The 26847-nt window shown below is 38.9% G+C and overlaps 1 protein-coding gene across 3 annotated transcripts in view; it reads right to left on the reverse strand.

Moving 5' to 3' along the window:
• Positions 1 to 20418: 20418 nt before the first annotated feature.
• The window catches only part of chchd6a (coiled-coil-helix-coiled-coil-helix domain containing 6a), a 54199-nt gene continuing 47770 nt past the window's right edge, over positions 20419 to 26847 (reverse strand). For 2 of the 3 annotated variants that reach the window (XM_057319934.1, XM_057319936.1), the window contains one exon: positions 20421 to 21634. In XM_057319934.1, the coding sequence (XP_057175917.1) occupies positions 21611 to 21634 (24 nt within the window). In that variant the 3' untranslated portion in view covers positions 20421 to 21610. Of the gene's footprint in view, positions 21635 to 26847 lie in introns of all 3 variants that reach the window. The other variant, XM_057319935.1, reaches the window with a different exon arrangement.

The raw sequence follows: 26847 nt of genomic DNA on the forward strand, positions 1-26847 counted from the left end.
GAAGCAACTAAGATATATCGTTTCAGATTTTACTTCCATTTGCGTAATTGTGATCCCAAATCTTTTCAACCAGACACACACAGACCTCACCATTCAACACGCAAATGGCTTACGCAGGGTAATGCAGTCAAACCACACGTACTGTACATCCCATTGTTCTTGAAGAACAGAGCTAACCTGTCCACCGTGTGAAGAATAATGAGGCGAAACCTGAATCATGTGATCACCCCGGCGTGTTGAGCATCCCCAGAGCCTTTGATTATAGCACATGGAAAGACAGACAGGACTAATTGCTGCATTTCTAACCCCCTGCGCCGCTACCGTGCTGAGCTGTTCAATGCCACCCTGCAGTAGTGCATTCTGGGATATCATTTCGGCTGACTCCCACCCCCTCCCTAATCCCATGACCGGAGGTGATTTTAATAATACAACACAGCCTGGTCAAAAAGATCAAGAATCAGAATGAATGAGGACAGATGCCGTACCACACATCCTAGTATATCTTCCAGACCCTCCTCGGTACCCCGCCCATTCTAGCGCCAACACGATTGTCATGGAAATGATCCAGATGCGACCCGCACGGTCTCGGTCACAGCCATTAGCCGGCCGTGGAGCCTTGGAGAAGGAACCCTGGTGATTTGAGAGCCATTAAACTTGAACCAAAGCCATTGAACTTTGGCCACCCATCGTCATGGTCCCATCAGAGGTCATTTGTATGTAATTAGCAGCCAAAGATGCATGGTTGTGTATCTCCAGGCTGGTTTACGCCGCTAATTGCTGGGTTCACGTTTAAAGGGACAGGTCACCCAAAAATTCTGACATCCTTTGTTGACCTTCATGTTGTTCCAGACTTATTTGTCTTTATTTGTTCTATGGAACACCAGATTGTCATTTTTATAAGAAAATGGTACTTTTCACGCAAAGCTATTTTATGACTTTAAAATGATTTTTTATTCACACTGATCGTATACTTTTCTTTTGGTGTTACCCAGATGAAAAAAGTTATACAGGTTTAGAACAAAGAGACGCTGAATAAATGATTGATTGCTTTATTGTTTCAACAGCACCGTCTATTTTACAGCAAGGGCTCTAAATGCGAGAGATCTGGAAAGCAGAACTTTTGTCTGGCTATAGATTTTTTTTAGCTCTTTGGCTTGTCGGCCAATAACGACACACCTGATTAGCCGAATGAGAGCTGGTGGCATTTGCGAAACCAAAGTCACTTCGCAGTGCGTCTCTGGGTGTAATACTGTGTTCTTTCTTTTTCAGATGATTAATGTACTGACTTGTTTAGCCCGGCCGCAGTCTCATGCTGAAAGGAACATCAATAAACATTTCCAGCGATCGATTGGCAGTATTTTCATGCAGATTACACAGTCAAATGTTAATCCATGTGAGTTGTGTATGATTGATCTCAAAGGCTGGCATGACACATTCATCTTTCAAAGCCTACGGTTGCCTTGGACGTTTGGTGTCGGTGATTTGATCACACGTGGACGGCTCTAAATACACGTGTAAACAGGGTGTGTTTTGTGATCTGATGACTCACATGACAACATTTCCAAGACGTGTTCTTCAAAAGAGGATATTTGGAGAAATGTGTCAGTGGTTTTGTGTCCATCCAATGGAAGTCAATGGGTTCAGTGTTGTTTGATTACCGACGTTCTTCAAAATATTTTCTTTTGTGTTCTGCAGAAGACAGTCAAACAGTTTTGAAACGACATGAGGATGAGTCATTTTCATTTTTGGGTGAACTATCCCTTTAACGATCACACCCTGATGTAGTGAATGATGTTTACAGTCATGAAATGAGAGACCCTTAAGAGACACATTTGAGACACATGTTACTAGCAGGTGTAAACTGCTGTGTTTCTCACTTAGCAACTTGTGATCGGACCACCTGGATCTTACCGGATCTTGAGTTTCTAACAAGCTAGTTAAGAATCCTAGTGTGGAAACCAGCATCCACAACCCAACATATGCTAGTGACCAGAAATGCTGGTCTGCCCGCCGAGGTCTCTCTTCATGTATCTTTCATTTTCTCCCCTCGATCTTTCTTTCACACTCCCCTCTCCTCTCTCCCCTCTGCTATTGTCCTGTTGAGTGAGCCACTGTGAAGCAGTTGTGCTCGGTCACAGGCGAGCGCTTGCATTGTCTCTCCCTCCATTACCATTCATCTCACTGCAATCCTCTCCGCTCTGCCCCAAAAAAGCATACTGAGCCGAGCGCTGTCCCCTCCGCCACGGTAGGAGGGCCACGCAAAGTGAGTTTCATCCTCTTGAGCCGCACAGGGCTTGAATAAGCATGCATGAGGCAGACAGTGGACCACCTGGAGAAACGCACCACACTTACGCTCAGCCATGGCGTGCGGGTCACATGACAGCTTCAGACCGTACTCAATCTGTATGAGGACAACCGGCCTTTCACAATGGCCAGATGGGCACTTTCATCAGTCAGGCCTGGTTGGGTATCTTCAGCGCGAATTGAAATCGAAGATTTCTGGTTCTGCTTTTTTAGAAGCAGTGTGGCGAAACGATGACAGCTTTGCTTGCTTTGAAGTCAACGTGGTTTTATTAGATTATTCATTCAATTTTTGGTTTCGTTTGTGAGAGTGTTGAGTTACGGGGAAATGAATCGAAACTGCACAATCTTGTCTGTTATGCACATGTGCACACCCAGCATGAGGTGACGGTACAGATTAGACACGTACAGTAGAACACACTCAAAAAAAAAAGCACAAATGTAAATCCTGCCCAACATTTTTGAGTTTTACATTATAGAAGCACACTGGACTGACTCTTCTTCATGTGGACTTCAATATCACCGTCTTTGACAAAAAGACCACCAGATCCCACAATCCACCTCTCGCTACTCATTCTGTAACCTGCATTACAGGTTATGAACATCATGAAATGGTTTAGCAGAATGCGCGCCAGGTCGGCACGAATATAGATAAACGGTGTATTCAGATCAGCGACCGGTAGCTTCGGTACCCCATAAATCCAGAGTGTGTCTTGCTGGGCAAATGCATTGGGAGTGATGAACAGGATGATTTAGTACCACCCGCTCGGCTCACTCTGTCTGTCTGAGTCGCACGCACAGACGCAGAGCTCTTTCATAAGCCCGGACGGATGACATGATTCATGGCTCTGGTCACAGCTGTTCCAGGAGCATCACAGGCCGGTCGGTCACTGCTGGCTTTGCTGGTTTATTCGTGCTGTCTGTCGTTGAAATGACAACCTGCGAACTGAGAAACAGTAGATCAGCGTCTTTTATGGTCAAATGTCCATTGTGAGCATTTACCAATTTCACATGGAATTGAATTATGTATCTGTTTGGGAAGGCTCTGCATGACTACATCTATGTGGTTTCTATTATCCTTCAGGCAACAAGTCGGACTGTTTGAAAAAAAATGACATCTCTCTTCAAGCGCCACTAATAAATCTGATCTTTCTTTATGTGAATTACAATAACTCGTGGTTCAGTACTGATTCTGTGTTATTAGAACCATAACCACTTTCATGACAAAAGATCTTTTCTGAGGCTCTACCACCATATCAGATTAATAATTTCTCCTGAGTGATTCTCGTGATGTTAAGTACGTGGTGTCTTTCCAACATAATTCACCATTTTATCGGGTGCCGTCTGCAAGTACAAAACTGTGTCAAGACTCACGAAACAAGGCAAAGTTTTTTTTCATGAGCCTATAAGAGTTCCTGACCTCATTTAAAGTTCTCCTGAGACACAGGAGTGCACCCAAGCATCTTCAAAAATCTCTGCAAGACAAAAAGCAGAATTTGAGGGCAATTTTCAAAAGAACAATCATCATTTATATTACAAATAGGGCTGTCAATGAATTTAAAATACATGCTGGTAAACTGATCATATTAAATGCAGGTAATTACATGCATCAATGTTTTCTTACAAAAATGACCAAAAAAGAAAGACAATTTAAGTGTTTACATTGTTGAATAAATAGACATCCGTCATTGTCATATTATCTCATGACCATCACATATTTACTGTACCTGTTTTATTTTCAAAACAATACTAAGCATGTGTAATTCATGAAAATAAATCTTCATCATTTGTTCACTATCATGAGGTTTAAAACCTGTATATGAAGGTATTCTGAGAAATGTCTCGGAGGTTTTGTGTCCATACAATTGAAGTCAATGGAGGCCAATGTTGTTTGGTTACCAACATTCTTCAAAATATCTTCTTATGTGTGTTGCAGTAAAAATTATACACGTTTTAAATCGCGTTATGGTGAGTAAACAATGAAAGAATGTTCTATCCCTCTAGTCATTCTTCATTGCTTGATGTTCATAATTACAGAAGCACATTTCCTAGTCTATATTTCAACAACATCAGCCTTCCAAATACTGTATATTCTAATGTCACACACCTGCTGCATTTCGCTGAGTCACAGTCAGACGCTGTCACAGGAGAACTTCAAAGACACTCTGACGTGCATCATTAAAGACAAACATTGATTGGCTGCTTGACTCCCACCGCTCTGGCGTTTTAATAAAACCTTCACGTCCGGTTCCTGTGAGGTTGAAGTAACACAGAGGTCATAATCAGGGTGAGCCATCCGCAGTGATGCTTCTCATAAAAATATTCATATTCAAAGCTTTGTGTTACTCATTAGCTCCTGTCAGCAGTCAAGGGTAACCGCTCAACGCTATATAAAAACCTGCCTCGGCCAATCTTGGCATGCCTTTAACAAACAAACAATGGAGAAAAGTCAATTAGATCGCAACCGTTGCATACAGCCATTGGAAAAATTGGAAGCGTCTCATAAATTTAAACAACAGTTATGCTGAAGCCTGCTGGGATATAAAGGAGCCGGTGACACACCCTTTGGCAATGTTGTATTAGTGATGTCTATTTAAACAGCACAAAATAGTTGCATGGTAACTATAATAAATTGGATTTATGGGGGTATTTTAATCGAGAGGGCGCTCTTGAGCATCCCTGAACCTAAACCCTTCACCATAGTTGAGAAAAAGGTATTCAGATTTCATATGGGCCACACACAAAATCTCTAACCCATTTTTTTGGTTAATATCTGTTTTAGGGTAAACAAACACACAATTAAAACTAAAAATGGGTAGATCATATTCCAGTTCTCTAAAATGGATGTTCTGGTGAGGTGGACACTGGCCCCTTCTATTCAAACACGCCAAATGGACTCTATAGCATAAAAGAACAAAACTTTTCATTCAGAATGCTATAAAATAAGTGTCTCTTATGCTTGAATAGAATTCTGCGGTGTGAAAAAACCACAGGGGCTACATTTACACAACCCGTTCTTTCCAATGCGGTGACCTCTTAGTTTTGTCTGTGTGAACAAACAAAAGCCCTCAGGTCCCCTGCACACACTACCCATAAATCACAGAGAGAAACACTGAACCCAGAACAGGCGGAGACCCAGCCAGAGCCAAAAAACTATGGATACAAGACTGCCATCTATTGTTAGAGAGGAGAACCCTAGCTGGAACAAGGTATGAAGGTTACTTTCCCTTGCTATGATTGAATACGTGAAAAAGTTGGCACTTCTAAATTCATCCTTTATTCTCTTGATTTCTAAAAGCTAAAGAAGTATAAAAGACACAGCCAGACTAAAACCACAGCCAAAACTCACAGCAAACTAATGTTACTCCAATAAAAAAAGAGTAGAGGAATATGCACATTCATAAAAGCTGCTTTCAACACTTTAAGATTTAAACACATATTAGATTGACTGATGTGTTGGCCTGTTTGGTTGTCATATTTTACCTCAAAAGTAAGAAATTATAATTAAGCCTATTTTATGACCATTATTTTGCAATGTGACATTTTAATGACGTCTCCTTAAAATTTTCAAAACTACGAAGCACTCTTATTGTTGATTAATTTCACATTTTAATAATAGTGACCTTTTACTGCACTGAATTATAAAAATACTGCACTAATACGTTTTCTTCTCAAAAATCAGCATCATTTTGTATCTTTTACAGATATATATAGTATATACAGTATTTGATGCAAACTATACATTTTTACATTTTATGTTAAATATGAACCAGACCAGTTCATAACATATTTTGTCAACAACACTAGTGCAGAATGCTGTAAAACATGAAAAACCAAACAAAATTTGCAAGAAAAGAAAGATTGAAAGACAAAAAAGAAAGATAAACAGGAAAACAGAGCAAGTTAATAAAACTGTTAAAACCAGACCCAAACCACCTTTTAAAACCTAAAAAAATAAACAAACATTCATGAAAGGGCTGAAAGTACGTTGGCAAGTTGAACAAAGATTATTGTTTTTATGTAAATATTTCCCATTTGTAAGAGAGCTCTAATTCAAGTTGTTTGGAGCATGACATAATAAAACAAAACAAACCATGAATTATTTGCGATTGTGCGCCTGTGTGGGCGAAAAGAAAAAATGATGTAACAAACAATAGAGCGTCTGAAAGCTTTGATTTGGAAGGGGATGAATCCCTGTCAGCTATGACAGCATGGAGGAGTGAATCTGTCATTCACCTCAATGACAGCGTCCCCCAGATGGTGGCTTTCATCCATGATGGCACCAGAGTTCGAGTTTTTACCTTTAGTTGTACCAAACAAGTAAACAAAGCGACTAGCGAGCGCACGGCGGCCGCCGCTGGGAAGGATCTGGAAGGATGGGTTGCACGATGAGCAAATAAACATGGAATTATGGGTAGAGGCAAATACGGAATGAGAGTAGGCTTTGTGAAAGCTCATTGTGAGAAGCAGATCCAAGACGGTCTGGCCCCCCATTGGTCGTACAGGAAGTGGTATGATAAAAATAATGAGTCTGGAAGCTGCTAGCAGGGATAATTACGCGGCAAAGAAAAGGGAGATGACAATGCAGCTCGCCACATTAAAGCGGCGATAAGAGGACGGTCTAATCCACGGGACTATAGAGGGATTAAGGTTGTGAGCTGGTTTTGAGATGAGAAGGTTAACCGGCCGCTCCTCTCCACAGTCTTCTGTCTCTGACTGCTCTCCAACTCTGTAAATCCATTAGAGCGAGGGCAATCTCTTTATCCTGGGGCGCAGCGGAGAAGAGGAATGCCGAAGAGCCTCGCTGATGTATCCACGGCCATCAGTTTTGCTGAGTAATCTGATGAAGAAGGTGATAAAACACATTTGGACGGACGATTGATTTTTCCCAGTGCACTGCGGGCTAATGTATGTCAGCAATGGCTGTACGTGTATTATAATTAGATATAAAAGTAGACAAATATGCTGTAGATGATTTTAACAGTTGTGCAATAGCCAATGAGAAGTATTTGGACTCTAATGCTACATCGAGTGTTGGATGTACCTATTTGATTTCCAACCACAATGGCATGCTATTCACCGGTGCTTCTAGGATTACATAAAAGGAAACAAAATATCAATGCCACCATTAGATTTGCAGTTGTGTAATAGTCAACAAAGATGTTGCCTTTTGTTTATTACGAAGCATAAATGGTACAGCATGCAACGCTACCATTTGTTTTGATGGTCTACGATTACCAACAGAACCAGTTAACTGTAACATATAGAAACTTTACCTCAATGATGGAGATTTTTTATGTAGAAGTTTCCCATTACCTATCTCCTTGGTTGCCTCCATGTTTGCATGATGTCATACAGATGCATCAATTGTAAAACAATTTTATGTTTTATTTTTTTTGTTCAAGCATCTTTCTTTGCAAAAGTCCTTTGATCTGCAATCCGATGGCATTCATGCGTTTGTAAGTGTGGGCCTCGTGTCCAAATACTTTGCTGTGCTGTACTGTCTTTCCCTTTTATACACAACACAGTTTCACAAGGGTTGTAAACAACCTTGTTATGTTTATAATACATCAAGTAGCGCAACCCCTTGAGTTGTCCCACGTTTTTTCTTTTCAGATCATTTCTAAAATCTGAGACGTATTTGAGCGCATCTTGCTTCAATGTTTAGACATGAGCAAGCTAACTCGGCAACCTCTCCTCTCCACTTGAAACACATTCAACACGAAAATCTATCACACATGGACACAATCTCTTGCTTACCAAATCTGAAATGGCTCTTCATACGAAATCCTCTTTGCAATGTTTTCCATTATCTAATTTAATAAAGTCTCTTTTTAGAGCACACTCGACAGACCACTACAAGCTGTGGCCCTGCTCAAAACTGCTTGAATAATCAGAGCAATATTTTTAGAAATATTAAGCATTCATAATCACACATGAAGTCCTGTTAATGTTACTGAGTTTATTGTAAAAAGGATTCCTTATAGGTGAATGACACACAAAGTTTAGAGCTCGTCCTAAAATCCCCACATCTATAGAGTAGGTTAAAATTCTACTCATTCTCATGTTGTTTTAAATCCATGTTTTCTTTATTCGGTGAAACAAAAAGTCCATATAGTACATACAGTAAAAGTGGACAGTGCTTTAAACATAAAACATCTTCCTTTGTGTTCAACAAAAGAAAAGTCAAACAGGTTTGAAATGATACGAAGGTGAGTAATGACAACTGTCCCTTTAAGGCATGAGATGTCTGAGATTGAAGTACTTTATCACTGCAGCTTCTTGGTTTGGATGACAGGCTTTTAATTTGGAGTGCATGTAATCATAACTGGCTTGAGTTTATCGTAAAAGTAATGACCTACACGATGGCCTTGATAGATAATGTGATTCATTCACTCTCTGCCACTCTCCCCTAGAACAGCTTACAACCGAGTACAAGCTCAGAGGAGATGAGACTGTGATGAATAGATGAAATGAGAAAGACAGAATTTGATGCGGCCGTCAGTCCACAGAGAGTACGACTGGGCATGTGCAGACAGGTCTCATGCAGTGGGCCTACACACACACACACACGAACACACACACACACACAAATGATGGGGGTACTTCACATGAGAGTCTACTGATGTTGAAGTGCCAGGTGAAGTATTTGTAACTGAGCTGTACGCCGGCACAGAGTTATAGACGGAAAAAGAAACAAGAGATGGAAAGAGGATATAAAATCCTGAGAAAATCTGTTGATAAGAATCTGTGTAAACCACCTCTGGCTGAATAGTAAGGTAAGACAAAATTGAGGAATTCAGGAATGACTCGCGTCATATTTCTGAGCTGGAATGAAAGGAATTAGACTGAAAGACATTTGAGACCCTCAAAACAGATTTCATTACACCACTTTGTTATTCGCTGAAAACATTTTTTTACATAAAAATATGTACAGTGGTTGCACATATTAATGTTGTTTACTCACCATAAATCTTTGTTCAAGCTGCCCAATTTCTATTTGTTACACAACAAATTTGATGTAACTGTTTTAAGTTCACAAATCAATATGTAAATATGACTCAAAATGTAGCTTTTCCAAAAAGATATTACGTTAACAGAATCTCAAAAGTTATTCTCAAAGATAAATGAACATTACACACTAACAAGTGTTTCTCTTTACTGAAAAACACATGAAACAACACAGAATTACGCAAGGCATGCTGGAAACTATAAATCCTTTGCCCATTCATTCATTTAGTCCTTGAATGCATTTACTTACTTACATTAAATTATGCTGTGATAATATTATTTAAAAATTGTGTTGAATTAATTTAGCTTTCCAGAGTTAGCCTATATGACTTTTTAGATACTTATTATTATTCTCATCATCATGATATAAATTTAATTTAAAATACCCCATATGTCATGTATGACATGTTTATGGGAATTTTAAACTAAAAATCATATTCACCATTAAACTTACACTTTCAACTATAGTAAGGATTTCTTAAAATTTGGTTACATTTTATAAGTCATTTTATTACGTAAAGTAGCCTGCAGTTTTATAATTCAAACAGAGATGGCGATACAGAGGCAAAAATTTTGCCATTTTTAAATGCCAGCTATTAAAAAGGCATTCTTCATTCTGCATTGTGTTAATCCCCGCTACAGCTTGAATGGACATAGAGCAGTATGTTAGGTCACTCTCGAGCTTCTTGATGCTGTTTTCCTCTCTGTGGAGCATCTGTTTGTCTGCTGATGTCAGGAGAATGTTGGGGTGGTGGTGAACACAACTGAGCGAGACGCTAATGAGTGTGTATTTAGTTGCGGCAGGCTGTGTTTGTGTGTGCATTTCTTTAAATGATGTCACAGTATGTTGTATATGTCTAATCTGTATCGTGTCACCACGTGCTGTGTGTGCATATGTGCACACGTGATTAGCACACATTCAAGATTACAAAGACAATTTTTTCTTCTTCTTGGGAAACAAAGTGCAATGACGAATTGTGTGCAGTGACACCCGGTGCAAATATTACGTTATCATTTATTTGTTATACTTTCGTGTCGACTTTAAGGCAGACGGACAGACAAATGTGATGATAACAGATGTGGTTAACCAATCACACATCAGCTGGCTAGAAACTGATCACCCGTAACGCATCCCCTCACTGACCTGCTCACAGCGGCGAGTGACCTGTCAGAACACGCTAATCATTCTGCTCCATTTAACAGGAATATTCTGCCCTGAACTAACAGTGATTATGGAGACGAATGTCATTAAGTAATGCGAAGGAAATGGAATCGTTCAGCCGAACACGTCAGATCAATAGGTCACATGTCGTCGCAAGAGAAGTGTTGCGGCCTCTTGAGAAAACTGCAACATTTAGGGGAGAATTCTTTAAGAATGACTCACGGCAGATAAAAGCTACGCTTATTTGTACGTTTTCAGCGCTGGCTTAGCGCCTAAAGCAAATTAGGTCACGGCGGAAACATGTGCAACTTTTTAATGTTCATACCGTAGTCCACTGTAAACGCAAGAGAGGTCGCAGCTGTGGCCGGGTGTTTAATGTATGCGCTCAGACACGCTTCGTGGGTGGTGCTGATGTGACAGTCGTTAGCTTGAGATGCATCTCTTTCTCTTATTTATTTTTCTACTTAAAAATAAAATAAAACACTTCGCAAGCTATTTGCGGTCAACTGCCAACATAGACAGCAGTCTTTGAAGGCAGCATCCTAACTTAAATGCACCTCAATAAGTGCCTTATTTGAAACACCCTACAAAGGTAGCACCTCTGCATAGCATGCCAGCTTCATACAAGCCATTTCTCCATCGTTCAGCTTTGCGTCAAGTGCTTGCATTTTGGACGTAAGCTTATAAGTACTTTACAAGAGCTCTGTCCATCAACTCTCCTTTAGAATACTTTGTGAATAGAGTCTTAAAAGATATCAAACGAGAGTTGCTGTAGGATCTATGTTTATACGTATTCATTACTCCAGCAATCTTTTCAACACCTTCTGAACAGGCTACATCTGTGGAACAGCATGTTAATGTTGGTTGTGTGAATCTCTAGCCTCAAGGCCTGTAGAAAAACCCTTTAGGCGATTTTCATTCTCCACGCTGCAAAAAAAAGCTGACAGATGTTTTTCGATCATGTGGAGCGTTACCAGGAGGTGCTGGGTCATTTTCCAGCCAAAGCTGCCACTCAGAGTGTTTGAAATGAGCTTTAGCAGTGCATGGATACACAGCCTCAAGCTGTTATAATACCAGTGTAAGGGACACTGGATTTCTAGTTTCCATGAAGTGGGGTTTCACACAAACAAATGTACTCTGAGAACCGCAGGTCTCCGTTTTGTTGTTGTTTGGTAGTAAATAGTGGTTTGTTTAGAGACCTAGTAAAACACTAGTTTAAACCAGCGTGAACCTACATGATGGGCCAAGCTAGTTTATGGTGCTTGTTGTTGGTTTGGTGATGGTCTATATACAAGGTATATATCACAAGGTTTTTAAAGTTCACTAAAACTATTAAAACTTTTCTGTGTATTGAAGTCAAATATGGGCCTAAATATTACTAACGGAATTCGAAATGTTGCCTTTGCAATAAAGTAAAATAAGTTTAAGTCGAGGCACTAAAATAAAATAATAACTAAACTAAAACTAAAAAAATCAACTTGTATAGCTACATAAAAAAATGACAAAAGCGCATAACAAAATTGCTAAAGATTAAACTAAAATATGAAAAATATAGTCTAATTCAAAATGTAAATAAAACTACAAGAAATTTAACTGAAAACAAATTCAATCAGTTTCAAAATGCAGCAACAAATTATTCATAATACAACAGGAATAAAACAATCTAGCACCAAAGAACAATCTTCCATAACTCTAACTGGATATTTTTTTTCTCTGAGCTTTGACAGTTTTATTAACTTACTCTGTCTGTTTTAACCTTTTAAAATACTTTCCAGCTATAAAGACGGTAGCATATCCATCAGAGACAGGATGCAATTTTTGAGACCGTTTTTGCCTATTATTTTGGATACATTGTATGGTTGAAATCAACTGGACTTTGAGTCTATTCTAATTCAAAAATAAATAAATAAAATAAGCCTGAGACAAAGTTGATATAAAACATATAGAACTCAGTTCAAGTACGGTGCAATCTGACCACCAAGGCTTCCAAGCCCCTGGAAGACCTCCGTTTTACACAAGCTGACCACCATTCTGAATCACAAAAACGAAATTAAAACGTAAAAAGGTCAAAAAGGTACAAGCTAACACAGCACACAGTGGACAAAAGCACAAAAGAAACGATCTAGGAAACTCACTGTCACCCCGAATCTTCCATTAAGTCTCGCCGGTTACACCTGAAATTAACTGTGATGAGGTGGGTGTGGATTCCACAGGAAGGGAGGCCCAGTTAAAACAGGACACAGCGGAGAAGAATGGGCTCTGTCAGCCCACAGCACGCTTTAATTAGGGCCTATTGTCGACCACGTTCCCCCGGTGAGGCGACTTGGGAACGAAACAAGCATAAAATGGGTTCAGGCAGTTGAAAGAGGCTGAGCAGAACAGGATCTGACTGTGTGGTACTCAAACACATCTCGACGTCGTACATGGGGTAAGCACACATTTCAGGTGAGATCAAGCACCTGCCTGAGATTTCATGGGATGTTTCCGTTAGGATAAATTGTATACGAGTTTCTAATACGTTGAGAAGGCGAGTATGTCATGGATGTTGTGTAGCACACTTCAGTGTCTGCTGCTCCTACAAAAGCACAAGCTAGGATGAGATGGTCAATGTATGAATGAAAGATTGCACAAAAACCTCAAGGGAACTTCTGATATATAGCTAACTCTCTGGGAAGAAAACAATTATTGATTTCCCCCAACAGATTATGAATCAGGCATGCAAGATGAAACATAACCCTCGCATGTGTTCATCCGGGATAAAGGATCACATGTGAGGAAGTATTGATTATTTCTCTGTCACGATGATAGATCAATGCAGTGGATATATAAAGATTGCTTAGAAATTCTGCAGTATTACCTCACTTGACGGCCATATTTGCAATGCCTGCAGTTAGCTTTTTCAGTCATACGAGACCAAATCCTTTCTAGCTGAAGACAGACATCTCTTAACTTTTTGCTTGCTAATGTCACAACAAAATAGAGTAGGCCTATTTCTAACCTGACATGAATTGTACCACAAATGTTGTTTTGTAAGCTCAAATTGCGCTAGAAACGCTCTTCCAGGTTGCTACAGCTACTGCACGTGCACAAGGTTGGCAAGTAGCCTACCTCACAACACTCGGTACAGAGCCCCGCCCTCAAAGAACCGTACCTTCTTACTATTTATAGTTTTGGTATTACACACCGTCAATCACAGTATCTCCACTCAATAATTCTGAATTTAGCCGGAAGAGTTTTTGTAGTTGCGGTAAACATGAGAAGTTTATGTAAAAGGCAGACGGAAGCGGCGGAATTCATTAGACGCTTGAGAGGCGCGCTCTGGCGCTGAAGAGCACGCGCCGGTTCGACGGCGCGCACTGTAATTGGGTATGACACGGGATCAATGCGAACGCGTCAGCATGCGAAGATGTCATTTTCTAACCTGATGCCTTCAAGCTCCTCTCCTCGGTTACTCAGGTGTCAGTTGCTGTGGAAACCCGGTTCTTTTTAGGCTATTTATTAAGATGCGGTAGAGAGCACCGCAGCTTCAGCGTCGGGTTTCCTATTAAAAGATACAAGACGTGCAGTCACGCTAATTGAAACCTGCCTGTCAAACATCCTATTACACTGCGCCAAATGATGTAAATGTGGGACTGAATTCATTGCTTTTATAAAGTTCAGTCTCCATGTCGCTAAGTTTATTTCTGCCAAGGGGGAAGTATATAGATGTAGTAACAAGCCACAGAAAATTGCAAAGATTTTGATCTCCATGTGGTGTTCATAACCAGTGTATATCAAAATGTGATTTGTCATTTACTAATTAATAGTTATTAATATTTACTCATTAATAGTATCTATCTATCTATCTAGGCCTATCTATCTATCCATCTATCTACCAGTGATAAAAAAACACTTTTGATCGACATTTCTGACAAATGCATAAAATATGAATGTAGCCTATTTCTACCTGTAAAGATATCTTTCTTACTTGTAAATCACTTTGAATGACAGCATCTGCTAAATGAATAAATGTAAATTATGCCACAGTACAGAAGCAAAACATCTGAGGAATTGCACCTTGCAGGATTCAAACCAACACTTTCAAATCCCAGTGCAGACATATATACTGTATATAAAGCCCAGAATGCTTAAAATCATAACAAAGCCACCACGGTATATGACACAACTCAGCACTTATCATCGAAACCATAATCTACAGTAAAGAGCTGAAACACTCACACCTGAGGATTGCATGTCGGATGTTCACAGCAGTTAATAATCAAACCGGTTGTCATTAAAAGCACATGAGGAAGTTTAGCAGAGCAAATAAAGGCACTGTAGCATGATGATGACAGCAATAAGAGGAACATTAGGAGGAAAGTCCGCTTTAAAGTCCCATCTCTGGACCACTCTGATATTATTGCAGCAGACAGGCACTGAAACTACCAACGTGTGACTTATTGCTCTGGGAGCTAAAATGAGGCTCTTAAAGGTGTAATCAAAACTTACGAGTATCTAATATGCTAAGTTAATTCAAAAAAAGAGCCGTACTTCTCATTAATGCTTCATGTGCTACAATCCAACGTGTTGATGACAGTTAAGAACAGTTTAGGGGGAAATAACAGTAACTGCTCTTGATATACACCCACAAAATAACATCTAAACAACCAGCGCTACATACCAAACGTGACACGCGTAGTGTCTTAAAGTTGCTTTAAGGAAAGCACGTGCTGCATGATTTTTTGATATGTAAAGTAACCAGATTTAGCAGAGAACTGTGGCTCTTGTTCAAGCACAACTGGTTAGTGTGCCTATAGCTAGCAACAGTGCTGCATTTAAACCTCCGCAGTGTCTAAAGCCTCAAACGTATGTGAACTTTGCAGTTAGCCATACCGCTCAGCAATTTTCAGAAACGTAGCATGGCAAGGAAAGGCTCATGCATATTCATGAGGTCAGCGCTACCCGACAAGTAAAACCAGCTTTGACGTTGCTTGTTGATATGTCCAAACCCAACCGTAACCAATCAGGTAGCACTTTCTTATGAATATGAATGAAGCAAGCCTTCCCCTATGCAGGGCCTTCAACATAAATTTCGCCTAGAGTCTGCGTCAACTGGCTCTGCGTACGTGAATAAGTTGGAACGGATTTCAGTTATAGGTCAAACCATATACTGAATTGTCAGAATAGTAAAGAACTGCTTTGTATACTTAAAAAAATAAAATCACATGTAGATTAAATACTATATAGATTATATAACATGAGTTACTTGAATCGTGCTACTTTAAATATTGTTGTATATTATAAAACACATTTGTGATTCACTGTTACAGGTTTCTTTTTACTCTTTTTAATGAACATTACACAAAAACATATACATATGACTCTAGTCTGTCTGTTCATATACAGTATATAATTAATTATAAATATATAAAAAATAATTGACATGGTGCTACACCACCATAACAGAAAACAAAATATACAGATAAGTCCAAAAGTCTGAGAGCACTAGAGAAAATGCTTTTACTTTTTAAATTTAATACCTATTTTTTCATTATCAATTGTACTAATAGAAATAAAATGTTGAATGAATTTCAGTATTTGATGCGTTTGCCCTTTTTCTTTAACAACAGTTTGCACTCAATCTGGTAAGAAATCTACAAGCTCTAAAATTGGTGCAAAATCTACATCTTCCAAAGCATGTCAAAAGCAACAATATTTGAGTTTAAAAACTCATGCAAAAATGGTCAATGCAACAAATTTGCCTATTTGATTAGAACCCTAGAAACAATATAGAAATCTTAACCGTTTATGTTTCATTTTACGTCATAGCATTTCTTTTTAATGTCCCACAATCCATGTCAAAATCCCAATAAAACACAAGATTTTCATTGCGGACAAGACTTTCAAACAGAAAATCCAGGTTCAAACGTCTACAAATCTCACACTATTATGAAAAAGAAGTCCATAAAACTACAACTTTAAGAAGCATAAAACTGTACAACCGATCATTCACAGTGCGAGTAGCGGTCTCAGGCTTTTCACATTACGCCATCATATGCCACTAGATCTCTTACTCTCGAAGAAAAGAGACGAGTGAAAAGCAATAAAAAGGGACGGAAGAGAGCGGGGGCCGTTCCTCTCTAATTACTCTCATCTTTGCACAGCGAGAGGATCTAATAAAAGAAGAAGAGTGTCATGGTATTTGAAGATAAATGTCAGTGTGCGCGTGTGTGTGCAGGCGTCAGAGACAGACTGCATGTGTATGGTAATGTAATGTCATCTAGGTGTGTTTATATATATCTGTCAAGCAGTGTTGTGCTGTGGCTCAAATGCAGAAGGGTCCGTGTGTACCGGTGCCGGTCGGCCTCTGGAGGAGGGAGAGGAGGGTGACGATGGCACACACAACATGATGGTAATAACAGCACGCTCGACAACCACAGCCAGCCTGTGTTTGCCCAAAGGGACTGGACGTTAGCACAATCCAAATGTCAGGGTCACATGCTCGGGATGGACTGAGATTGAGATGGCAGCGAGTGAGGCCTGGGGAGAGAGAAAAAGAGAGAGAGTGGATCAACAGAGACTGGGAGGTGGTTACTGGAGGGATCAGCTGGTAGAAATAATATCATTTTATGATCAAAGCCTGCTTAGTTCAACTGTCAAGTAAGTATAATGTACACATTCAATACACAGTTCACCCAAGTATGAAGATTTTGCTATCGTATACTCACCCTAAAAACAGCAGTGGCTTAAAGTGATGTGCAACCTTGGAAAATTGACGTCTTCGCCCTTTATTCACAAAGACGCATTATAAATGTGTATGCATGTTACGTAGTTGTAGTTGAAGTGTAAACTAAAGCTCAGCTTTGAGAATTATTTAAGGAGGACTATCAAAAAAGAACACATGAACAAATCTTATTTAGTGAAGGGCTAGAAAATATTACTACAAGACAGGATCAATACAACAGATTGTAGTCTGTATTTACTTTATTTTCATGTGAGCTTTTTTTCTGTGCACTTCTTTTTTATATATTGGAATAATATTGCTTTTTTTGCTTTTCTCTAAATGATTACCTTAACCAAGTTTAATAGCAGCAATATCCATTGAATCTAATGTGATATTGTGACATTATATACACTACCGGTCAAAGGTTTCTGGACGCTTGAGTGAAATGTTTCTCGTTATTAAAAAAAAACGTTTGGTCTGAAAGTGTATGCTTAAATGACTGAAATTAGTTTAGTAGACAAAAATACAATTTTGCAAATAAAGTTTTTTTCCATGACAAAAATCATATTTTATTTAATAAAAAATGTTTTTGAAATGGATAACTTTGACCGAATAATGAAGAGTGCAGCCAATAAGAGCACAAAATAGATGGGAACTCATTTAATATTGTTTAAAAAGCATCTCAGGGTGAGACCTCAAGAAGCTGCTTGATAAAATGACAAGAAAACATTTCTGCAAATTCTAGTCAAAAGGTGACTACATTGAAGATGATCAAATATAACACGTTTTAATATTTTTTTGTCACAACATTCCCATAGTTCCCTATCTTTTATTTCACAATTAAAACATTATTTTTCCATCAAGTTCATTATTATTCTAAAATATGGAAAAAAATATGAACACATAAGTGAGTAAGTGTCCAAAAACCTTTGACCGGTTTATGTATTTCATAAATGTATTGTTACTCAAAAATTTCACCTAAAGGAACAGTTCACCCAAAAATGAAAATTCTGTCATCATCTCAAGTTGTTCCAAATCGTATAAATTATTTTTCTCTGTTAAACACAACGAAAGATATTTGGAAGAATGCTTGTAACCAAACAGCCTTGTAACCACCACTGACTACCATAGTAGAAAAATGGCTTTATAAATGTCTTTGTTCTGTTGAACTCAAAAGAAGATATTTTGAAAAATATCTGGGGCACTTTTGACTACCATTGTCATTTTTCCTTCTATGATAGTCGATGTTGACCAAGAACTGTTTTGGTTACAATATAAAATGCATTTGCAGTGGAGTAAAAAGTATGATTCTTTAGAATGTAGTGAAGTAACATTTTTCCAAAGTAAAAACACTCTTATAAAGTACAGATACTTGAAAAAAGTACTTCGAAAGTAGTGTTCACCTCTGTTGCATACCATTAAAAGCATCTTCTGGCTTTGCTAAACAGCCGGTTTAGATTCTATAGGAGTCTCTGCTTGCATATGATGCAGTGCTTGTATTTGTAATGATGGCTCGGGTGTGTATCAGACAGAATAAGCGATTAGCGGGCCTGTGTCAGAGGTGTGCAGTGAAGTTCAGCTGCTCTCTCTCTCATGTGTGCTGTGTATGGCAGAGCTGTCACCTCATTGCTGTATGATGGAGCACTTATTGTGTTAACCTTCGGCCTCCTGCTATCGCCTGCCATCTTGTCCTCACGGCACAGAACAGGACACTTCTGCTGACTGTGTGAGCGCTGTATTAAAGTTGTCCCACGGGTTCTCGCACATAAGCACCCTGTATTATTGCCTGCTGATTATTTCGCATTATGTCAAAGCCTTTCTGGATATCTCAGTGGTGCGTGAAAAACATTACCGTCCAGCACACAAACTAATTTGAATTTAACGTAATATGTACATTGACACTATGTACTATGTTAAAGAGATAGTTCACTTACAATGAAAATGCTGTCATTATTCACTCATCCTCTTGTCATTTAAAACCAGTATGACTTTTTTTCATCTGCAGAACACAAAAGAAGATATTTTGAAGAATGTCGGTAACCGAAAGGCACAGGCACCCTTTCACTTGTATTGTATGGACACAAAACCAATGCAAGTGAATGGGTGCCGGTCAACAACGTTCTTCAAAATACCTTCTTTTGTTTTTTGCAGAAGAAAGTCAATCAGGTTTGAAATGACAAGAGTCAATGATGACAGAACTTTCATTTTTGGATAAACTATCACTTTAATACGTTTTGGGTCTCTCTGCATTTACCTTATTTCATTAAACGAAAAATGTTGACTCAAAAATAACAATTGATATTTTGAACTTTTTTAGTGAAGCGTAAACAAGCAGATACAAGCACTATATTTTAAAAGGTGACACGTTGATAACTTAAATCGTATTGGTTCTCAAAAATCTCACAAGACATGCGAGAACCAATGGGATTTTTTAAAGTTATTGACGTGGTGCCATATTTCAATTTTTTATAAATAATATTTTTGCTGTATCAAGAAACAACAAAGTTAACTTTTGGTTAAATCAGTTTGGTGGATCCATTCTACTTTGTCTACACACTGTGAACATTGTGTCAGGACAAGTAATATTAAAATGATACAATATAAATTTAACATAATTGCAAGAAACCTCTGGGAAAATACCGTTGGGAGAGTCGTGGAGATGCTCTCAAGGGTAACTTGACTTAAAGGCTTCACATTCTGGTAAATTCTTGATGGATAAACGTTGCCCCTCATTTTTCTGTAGAACAATATTGTATTTCTCTCACATTGCATCAGTAAAACGGCTTGCGAATACCGTTTCATGTTAAAGGTCTTTGCACATACAGTCCGAAATTTTCGTATGCGTTTTTTCGTATTTGGCTCTCGTTTGTACGGTGTCTCTGAATTGTTATAAAAGGCCACTCAAAATGCTTGGTACGGATGCGAAAACGCAGAAAATCGAACCCGGTCCGAATTTTTTATGACGGACGAAAATATCGGAGGCAGTGTGTAAATGTGATTGACACAACGTGAGGTCGTATTTATTTTTTAACGTGCGGAAATTTCGGACGCAAATTTCGGACTCAATGTGCAATGGGCTTAACACTGAAGGTTTACGTGTGAATTTAAACATAAATAGATGTGAATCAGTCACCCCAAAACAATGGATCGCTGCCTGCTCTCCACAGCGTATTATGAACGACCGCCCACACGTACACTCATTCAGCAAAGGAAACCTGCCTCAGCTTGGCTGTATCCTTAACAAGGTAATTCCCAAGTCAATCCTGCGAGCATGGATTGAGAACCTTATTAGGTCTGACAGAGAGGTGTGTGTATTCTGACACCATCTGAACCGAGCGTGGAGATGCTGTGTGTGTCAGCCGGATAATTGAGGGTTGTGTGTGTGATGCCATCTCGCCATAATTGCCTGAGCTCACATGGGAGACCCGACCATGTCAAAAGCAACAAATTGAAGTCGCGTGTGTTTGTGTGTATGACACCAAAAGCGTGTCGCCGCTCGCAGATCAATCACGTCTGTATCTCTCTTCTCGCTGCAAACGATATCATGAAAATAGGTTACAGTCAATGCGATCGCTGCTTTTTGTTCTGTTCAAAAACATTAATGTGGCTTGATTTGAGAAATAATTCAGTCGAAAATGAAAATCTATGTTCTTGCGAATCCATATGCTGTTCGCATAAAGGCGAGCATGTGCGTTTCAGAGAGGCGGGGCAAAGAGGGGATACAAACATGCACGGTATGTGGAAAATACAGCGTTTTTCAACCTTAAATTGTGTGTGCACATTGCATTACATCTAAAACAAACGATAATATTCGTTTTAGCCGTGTCACATGACCCCTTTAAGTCTCACAGTACAATAATAACGTCTGAAACAATGACACTTTATCTCCTTCAGCAAAAAAAGCAAAAACATGACGACATCTTTGTCCAGTTAGAGCCGCCGTAGTGTTCGAAAGGGAGGGCAGAGGGGTGGAGTGAGCCGTTGGTAGCAATTCGCCACTAGATGCCGCTAAATTTAATACACTGGACCTTTACATTTTTTTTATACAAAATAAAGAGTATACAAGTCTGGAACAACATGTGGTTGAGCAAAGGAAAAATAAAGACGCACCGCTAACAGTTCTCCATTGATGAAGATGTGGTTTAATGAAATACAATGCATAAATAAAATCCTGACAAATAAAAGCGTCAGGATTTCCTGAGTACACTCTTATAAAAAGATCAAGCCTTGCATGTCTTCAGTCTCATTCTCAGTGCTGTTGAAGATAATGAATCACTCGTTGCGTCCTGTAACATATAGCCTGTTCAGTACACTGTAGTGCGACCGGGAGCCACGGGATCAGATGGTAATTGGGTAGAAAAGCTGAAGACGAAGCGATCCGTAAAACCAGACGCACAGATGAATGAGAGCGACAGGTAAGACGGCGCCGTTCCTTAACCGTGATTCACCAACAGATTCTGTTCAGAAAGGGACAGAATGAAAGAGAGATATGTGACATACTGAAAAACATTCTGGAGAAATCATATATGAAATATCAAGATACGATGGTCAAGGGTCATAAGTTTACATTAGGGCTGTCAATGATTAATCACAATGAATCGGATCCAGAATAAAAGATTTTTGTTTACAAAAATATGTCTGTGTACTGTGCATATTCAATTTGTATTTATTAAAACATACATTTAAGAAAAATATAAAAATGAATAAATGTTTTATGTATAATTTCAATTATTTGTAAATATAAATAAAAACATCTAGACCTTTCCTAAACATACAGTATATATACACACATGGATATCTATGTTTTCCCGTTTATAAATACAAAATGAATATGCACAGTACACAACATATATAATGTAAACACAAACTTTTATTCTGGATGCGATTAACCGCGATTGATCGTTTTGACAGCCTTTTTTTACATACTTGCAGAATTTGGAAAATGTTAAAAATGGAGCTGTCAAGCGATTAAAATCTTTAATCTAATCACTTACATGATGTGATGACTAATATAATTAATCGCAAATTAACCACACATCATGTGGCTGAGAAATGGTTGAAAACATCACAGATGTTCACATATAGTCCACCACACAGAATATTGAACAAAATCACATCAGTTGATGGTCTCCCCAGGGCTGAAAGAAAACATTACAGTAAAGATGAGCAGTCACTTCAGGCCCACACGGGCGAGGGGGTGGCTTACATCGTATGGCTAATAATCACCCACAAAAGGTCAGGACCCTTAATTCCAGTGATACGAGGTTCTCCATACATTACAGAGGGTATGCGCCAGAGAGGAGGGCAGCAGGAGATGGAGGGAGGACAGGGAACGAGAAGAGTATACAGAAACAAAGAGAATCCGGCGAAAGGGAGGACATTACGATGACATCACTCACATTCGTAGCGATCCACATAACTATTACTACAGAACTCAGGCTCTGACCTCAGAGGTTCCTTGGCATAAACGCAGGCGAAACCAAGACGGAGACTTAATTAATGGCAACCTGTCAGACGCACCAAGGGCCAGTTTAACCTCTGCGGCTTTACCGTCTTTCACCCAGTAGTTACAAATCGCCCGGGTCAGAACTCTCAGCATTGATACCAATTACCGCCCCCACGCCTCCGAGAAGTCTCTAAACAAATATAAAATTGGTTTTCCATACAGTTCAGAGGTTATTTCTTAGCTCACGGTGTAGTTCATGAATGCAGGCTATATAAAGAAAGAGACATTTTTAATTCAGTAAAGCACACTTTCTAGCACTCATACCACTTACAAAACGTAGCGAGACCCACAAAGAACCTGCGCAGCGGTCGCCTCCTACGGTTTTCGGCGCGGGGCCATTGTCGGCTCAGCGGGCTTGAATAAGTCTCAGTCCCTTATCGATTGGACTGTCTTTCCCTGTGGTCGAAAGCAGCCTAAGCTAGTGTTTGAGCAGAGAATCCGATTCTGATAACCCCCCGAGGACCTCCCGGATCACAGCGGGGAGCTAACCACCAGTGCAGGGGAGGCTGAACTAAGAGATAATTACAATGGACCCAACAGTAGGACCCACTGTGCCAGTGCGGTGTATTGACCTGGGGTTGATGGCGGCGGGGCGGGGCGAGGTGAGGTGTGGGTGTCGTCAGAAGGTGCGGGGCAGAGAAACATAAGACATGAATAAGAAAGCCGAGGGATCGATATCACAGTCGTGACGGATTCCTCGCAACACATGCTGCGTGAAGGACAAACGCTGGGCAGGAAGAAAAAGGGAGTGTAAATGAGCAAAGAGATGTGATGTTAAAAGTATGATGTCATCCAAACAGGCATAAAGGGGATTTTATCAAATTTATATCACAATGTTTTTTGATAACTGAATGTGTTTAATACTTCAAAAAGTTATTTAGTCAGAGTTTTAGGTTGATGCAAATAACACAAACAATGTATGCGGAAGACTATCAGCGATAGGAAAGAATATGAAAAATGTATGTTGGTTATCGTTTTCAGTTTTTTAAATATATTTTAATATAGTTCAATTTTTTTTACAAATCTAAAGCATTATCATATCGTTTATTGTACACAAGGTTATTAAAATACTAAAACTAAAACAATTCTGTTAATTGAAATAAAATAAACAATCTGTCTTTATATTATTTTAAAGTTCCGGTGAAAAGAATTACAATTCCTATTTTTTCATGAAATATTGCAGCATTTATTGTAAATAGCTTATCAGTGTGGGTCATTCTCTTTTTAAAATTCATGTGCCCTTATAATCTTCAATTAAAATCGGAAAATGCACTTCGGCCCTCTAGTGATTATCCATCTCAAATGACGTTAGACCGTGTGAGCGGGGCATCCATTAACTCCTCCTCTCCAACTGTCAGTCTGCTACCAGTTCCATTTCAAAATGCAACGGCTGTTTTTATACATACAATCAATTCGCAGTGAAAAACGCAAGCCACGCCTACTATTCTTCTCATTCGAATTTACCTTTCACTCGGAAATGTGTCAAAATACGGAAGTATTTTATATACAATATACTGAAAAGTTAAAGTTGAGGGACTAAAATTATTAACCAAAACAAATAAAAACTGAACCTAAAACTTAAATAAAAATACAATAAACTTATATAGGAAATAAAAAAAAATAATAGTAAAATAACAAATTTAAATTTAAATTAACATGAAAAATACAAATATAAAAACGAAAGCTAATTAAAAAAATGAGAAAACGACAATAAAACTGAAAACTCAGATTGTATATAACACAATTCAGTAAGTTATCACACTTAAAATGTTCTTCAATATCATGCATCCCTACTACTGTATGCGCAGTCTTTGGATTTGAAACGCCAATGTTTAGGATTCACAACCATATTTCCATATACGCCAGCTGATTAAAAAATGACTCCTCCAAAGTCAATTCTCTTCTCTAACTCTCGATATCTGTAACCTTAAAGCCAGATAACAACACTAAACTACCACTGCTATTGTAAATACGATCCTTTCATTACTCATAATACTATTCATACAGCACATTACAACAAATCTTCTAGTAAAAATCAGTTGTGACTCTTGTAAATTTTGTATAAATCACGTTGCTTATAGAACGGGCCTGTCATTATGTTTCATAAATGAACTGTGTACAAGCATAACCATATTCAGCTCTCCAAACTGAAATGACAAACGTATTCAAATACAACCTCGCAAACATAAACAGACCCAAATTGGATGTCCACCAGAAAAGTGGTGTGATCTAGCGAAACATTTGCGCTTTTGTTAACCGCTCGCTTTCCTCTCCGCATTGTTGTCTAAACTTTCTCATTGTTAAGAGCGAGGGAGAGACGGCTGCTGTGGCTACGCTGGCAAACAGGAGAGAAGCGGATGAAGAAGAACGATCAAACAAGACAAACAAACGAGGCCGAGAGGGAGCTCGTCTGTGAACTCCGCGCAGGAGTCGAGCGCATGAAAAACAGCCAGCGGCGACAGCGAGCAGGTTCAATCTGAGAGCCAGATCTGCTGATTTTGCTTCACCCACTTCTGATGTACTGTCTGATCTGTCGGCTGCTTTCATTTCGGAGTCAGATAAATCACACAGACGCGGGTGATCAAAAATGCGGGGGGAAGCGCTCACAAACACATCTGGCGTATGACGCATCCTGAATAAAGCATTTAATGGGATTGATAGGAAGTGATTATGGGTTAGATCTAAATCTTTTTTTGAACACCTTTCATTTAGCAGGAAGTTTCATTGGGGTATGGAAATTTATCTCAAAGAGAGTCAACCTTGCCTAGTCTCCATACTGGTTGCTAGGGGTAGGCGGTATGACCAAATATATCACAGCACGTGTCAATTTATACCACGGTAACATTACAGTACACTCTTAAATAAAAGCGCTACAAAAGGTTTTTCACAGCGACGGCATAGAATACATTTTTGGTTGCCTAAAGAACCAAAGGGTCATTGAAATGCAGTCAAATAAAGTCAAATGAATAACATACTTTAACTCATTTGATCTTTATTTACTAGCCTCTTGATATATTGCATTAATATAGAAAAATCGGTTGACAATTTTGTAGCATATACACTACCATACAGTTGGCCATACTGACGGCAAAGTGGATTGCTCTCCTGAGAACTTCACAACATGTGGAAGTCGGAAAAGTGCATTCTTTCCAGCCTTTTCAAGCACAAGCAGAACTTTCTCAAAGGTCAGACGGGTTTCGCGACCCCAAGCTCTCCGGCCACTACATCATGTCCGGTGTGACAGGACATTGTGGGGAGGCCTGAATATATGCATGACCTTTACCCTCTTCATCTCTGGACATCAAGCTTGAAATGCCCTTTGCTCCAGTGACATCATCATTATTATCTAAAAAAAGTCCTTTATGAATATTGTAACTAGATAAAAGCAAGTTTCAAAAAAGCATATTCATCTGGATCAACCTACAAAATGCATCCAACATCATCTTATTCAATTAATGCGTAAGAAATAGGAAAACGCTAAAAGCTGTAAAGTGTTTACATCAAAGGGAAATAAATATATATGTAAAATGATCACTCGTTTCATTATGTGAACTACAAACAATATTTCTTCCAAATTTCAAATAAAAATATTGTTTCTATTTGCATTTATTTGCAGAAAATGAAAACTGGAGAAGCAGATGAAAATAACAGTAAAGATGCTCTGTATTTTTTCAGACCTCAAAAACGGCAAAGAAAACAAGTTCATGTTCACTTTTCAGCAATACAACAGCAATATTATATATTTACAAGTTTAAAAAGTATTTTTATGATCCACTGGATTTTTATCACGGTTTTCATGCGTCTTGTCATGCTGTCAGTCTTTCGCATTGCTGTTGAATAACTTTGTCACTCCAGAGGTTTGATTTTGTTGAAACTTAACAGACACTGGACTGGATAAATACAAATATACACACCAGTTATATGCCAACAGTTTAGAACAAGACAAGCTCATTCTGCAAACAAAAAGCCTATTTGTTGTGGGTAAAGAAACCCACAATTCGGTTGCTCTTCTTATGATGTCTGATGACAACTGTGAAAAAAAATCGCCGTCTTTGAAGCCAGTCCGCGGAGGTACTTCAAACCAGCCTTTGTGGATGGAGTGATGGGCAGCCCGAGCAATATTTTTGCCGCTCTTTCTATCAGCTTCAATAGAATAAAACAGAG

Source organism: Triplophysa rosa, linkage group LG21, assembly GCF_024868665.1.
Source record: "Triplophysa rosa linkage group LG21, Trosa_1v2, whole genome shotgun sequence".
NCBI classification, from domain to species: domain Eukaryota; kingdom Metazoa; phylum Chordata; class Actinopteri; order Cypriniformes; family Nemacheilidae; genus Triplophysa; species Triplophysa rosa.